At 36.0% G+C, this 870-nt stretch overlaps 1 protein-coding gene across 1 annotated transcript in view; it reads right to left on the bottom strand.

Annotated features, from left to right (window-relative positions):
• Positions 1-646, bottom strand: part of LOC109530799 (galactose-specific lectin nattectin-like) — a 19,797-nt gene extending 19,151 nt beyond the window's left edge. The window contains exons 1-2 of the mRNA XM_019894702.1: positions 595-646; positions 356-418 (exon numbers count right to left, since the gene is read on the bottom strand). Of these exons, the coding sequence (XP_019750261.1) occupies positions 356-418 (63 nt within the window). The 5' untranslated portion in view covers positions 595-646. The remainder of the gene's footprint in view (positions 1-355; positions 419-594) is intronic.
• Positions 647-870: the final 224 nt, after the last annotated feature.

The following is an 870-nucleotide window of genomic DNA, read 5'->3' as shown; positions in this document are numbered from 1 at the left end:
GGTATGAAATTTGAAGGTTTGATTTGCATGTTTGTTTTGGTCAAAATTTTACATCAGACGCCCTTCCTGACACAACCTTCTGTATTTATCCGGGCTATCTATCTCTCTATCTATCAAACAATATATATCATATAAATGGAAGTATATACATATCTGAATCTATATTTCTGTTTTATTTGTAGAAAAATCGTATGCGCGCTCTTTTTCTTTTCTTCATACATTGCCTCAGTATCGAATCAGTTCTTGCTATCTGGAGAACCTAAAAACCAAACATTCAGGTGAAGAAAAAAAGGCATGATCGGGACATCCCCACCCAAAACACTAAGTGAACTAAAGTTTGCATCATTTCACTGACCGTTCTGGTGAACAATCCACTGATGCCACAAAAGACCAACAACAGGTGAAGACGAAATGCCATCTGTGCAATGAGAAAATATTCACATTAGAGTTTTGGATTTAAAAGTAACAACAACAACGACGATGCTCTATTGAATTTAGACGACAAAATAATACTTTGCATTTATTAAAAACATCAAAAATTCAGATGACATCGACATTAAAATGGTAACGTATGAAAATATCTGTGAAATTTACCGTCGCGATGCTTAGCTGAGCAAATGAAGTCAGGGCAGAAATTAGCAGCCTTTCAAAGTGCCAGCACTTGGCTGATGTTGTCCAATAACTTTAACAGTCTTGATGACGCATGCTATAGCAATGTACGGTATACACTCTTTGCTGCACTTCTGACACGCCTTCACAAACACCTTTAAAAAAAAGGGTATGGCTAAAAGAAGTTGTGTTTATTTCTCAAGACTTCATTCACATTATTGTCGTAAATCAACTCTTTTGTTGATCTGCTTGGAGTAAACA

Source organism: Hippocampus comes, unplaced genomic scaffold (genome assembly GCF_001891065.2).
Source record: "Hippocampus comes isolate QL1 unplaced genomic scaffold, H_comes_QL1_v1.1 scaffold538, whole genome shotgun sequence".
NCBI classification, from domain to species: domain Eukaryota; kingdom Metazoa; phylum Chordata; class Actinopteri; order Syngnathiformes; family Syngnathidae; genus Hippocampus; species Hippocampus comes.
This window is presented reverse-complemented; position numbering and strand designations above follow the sequence as displayed.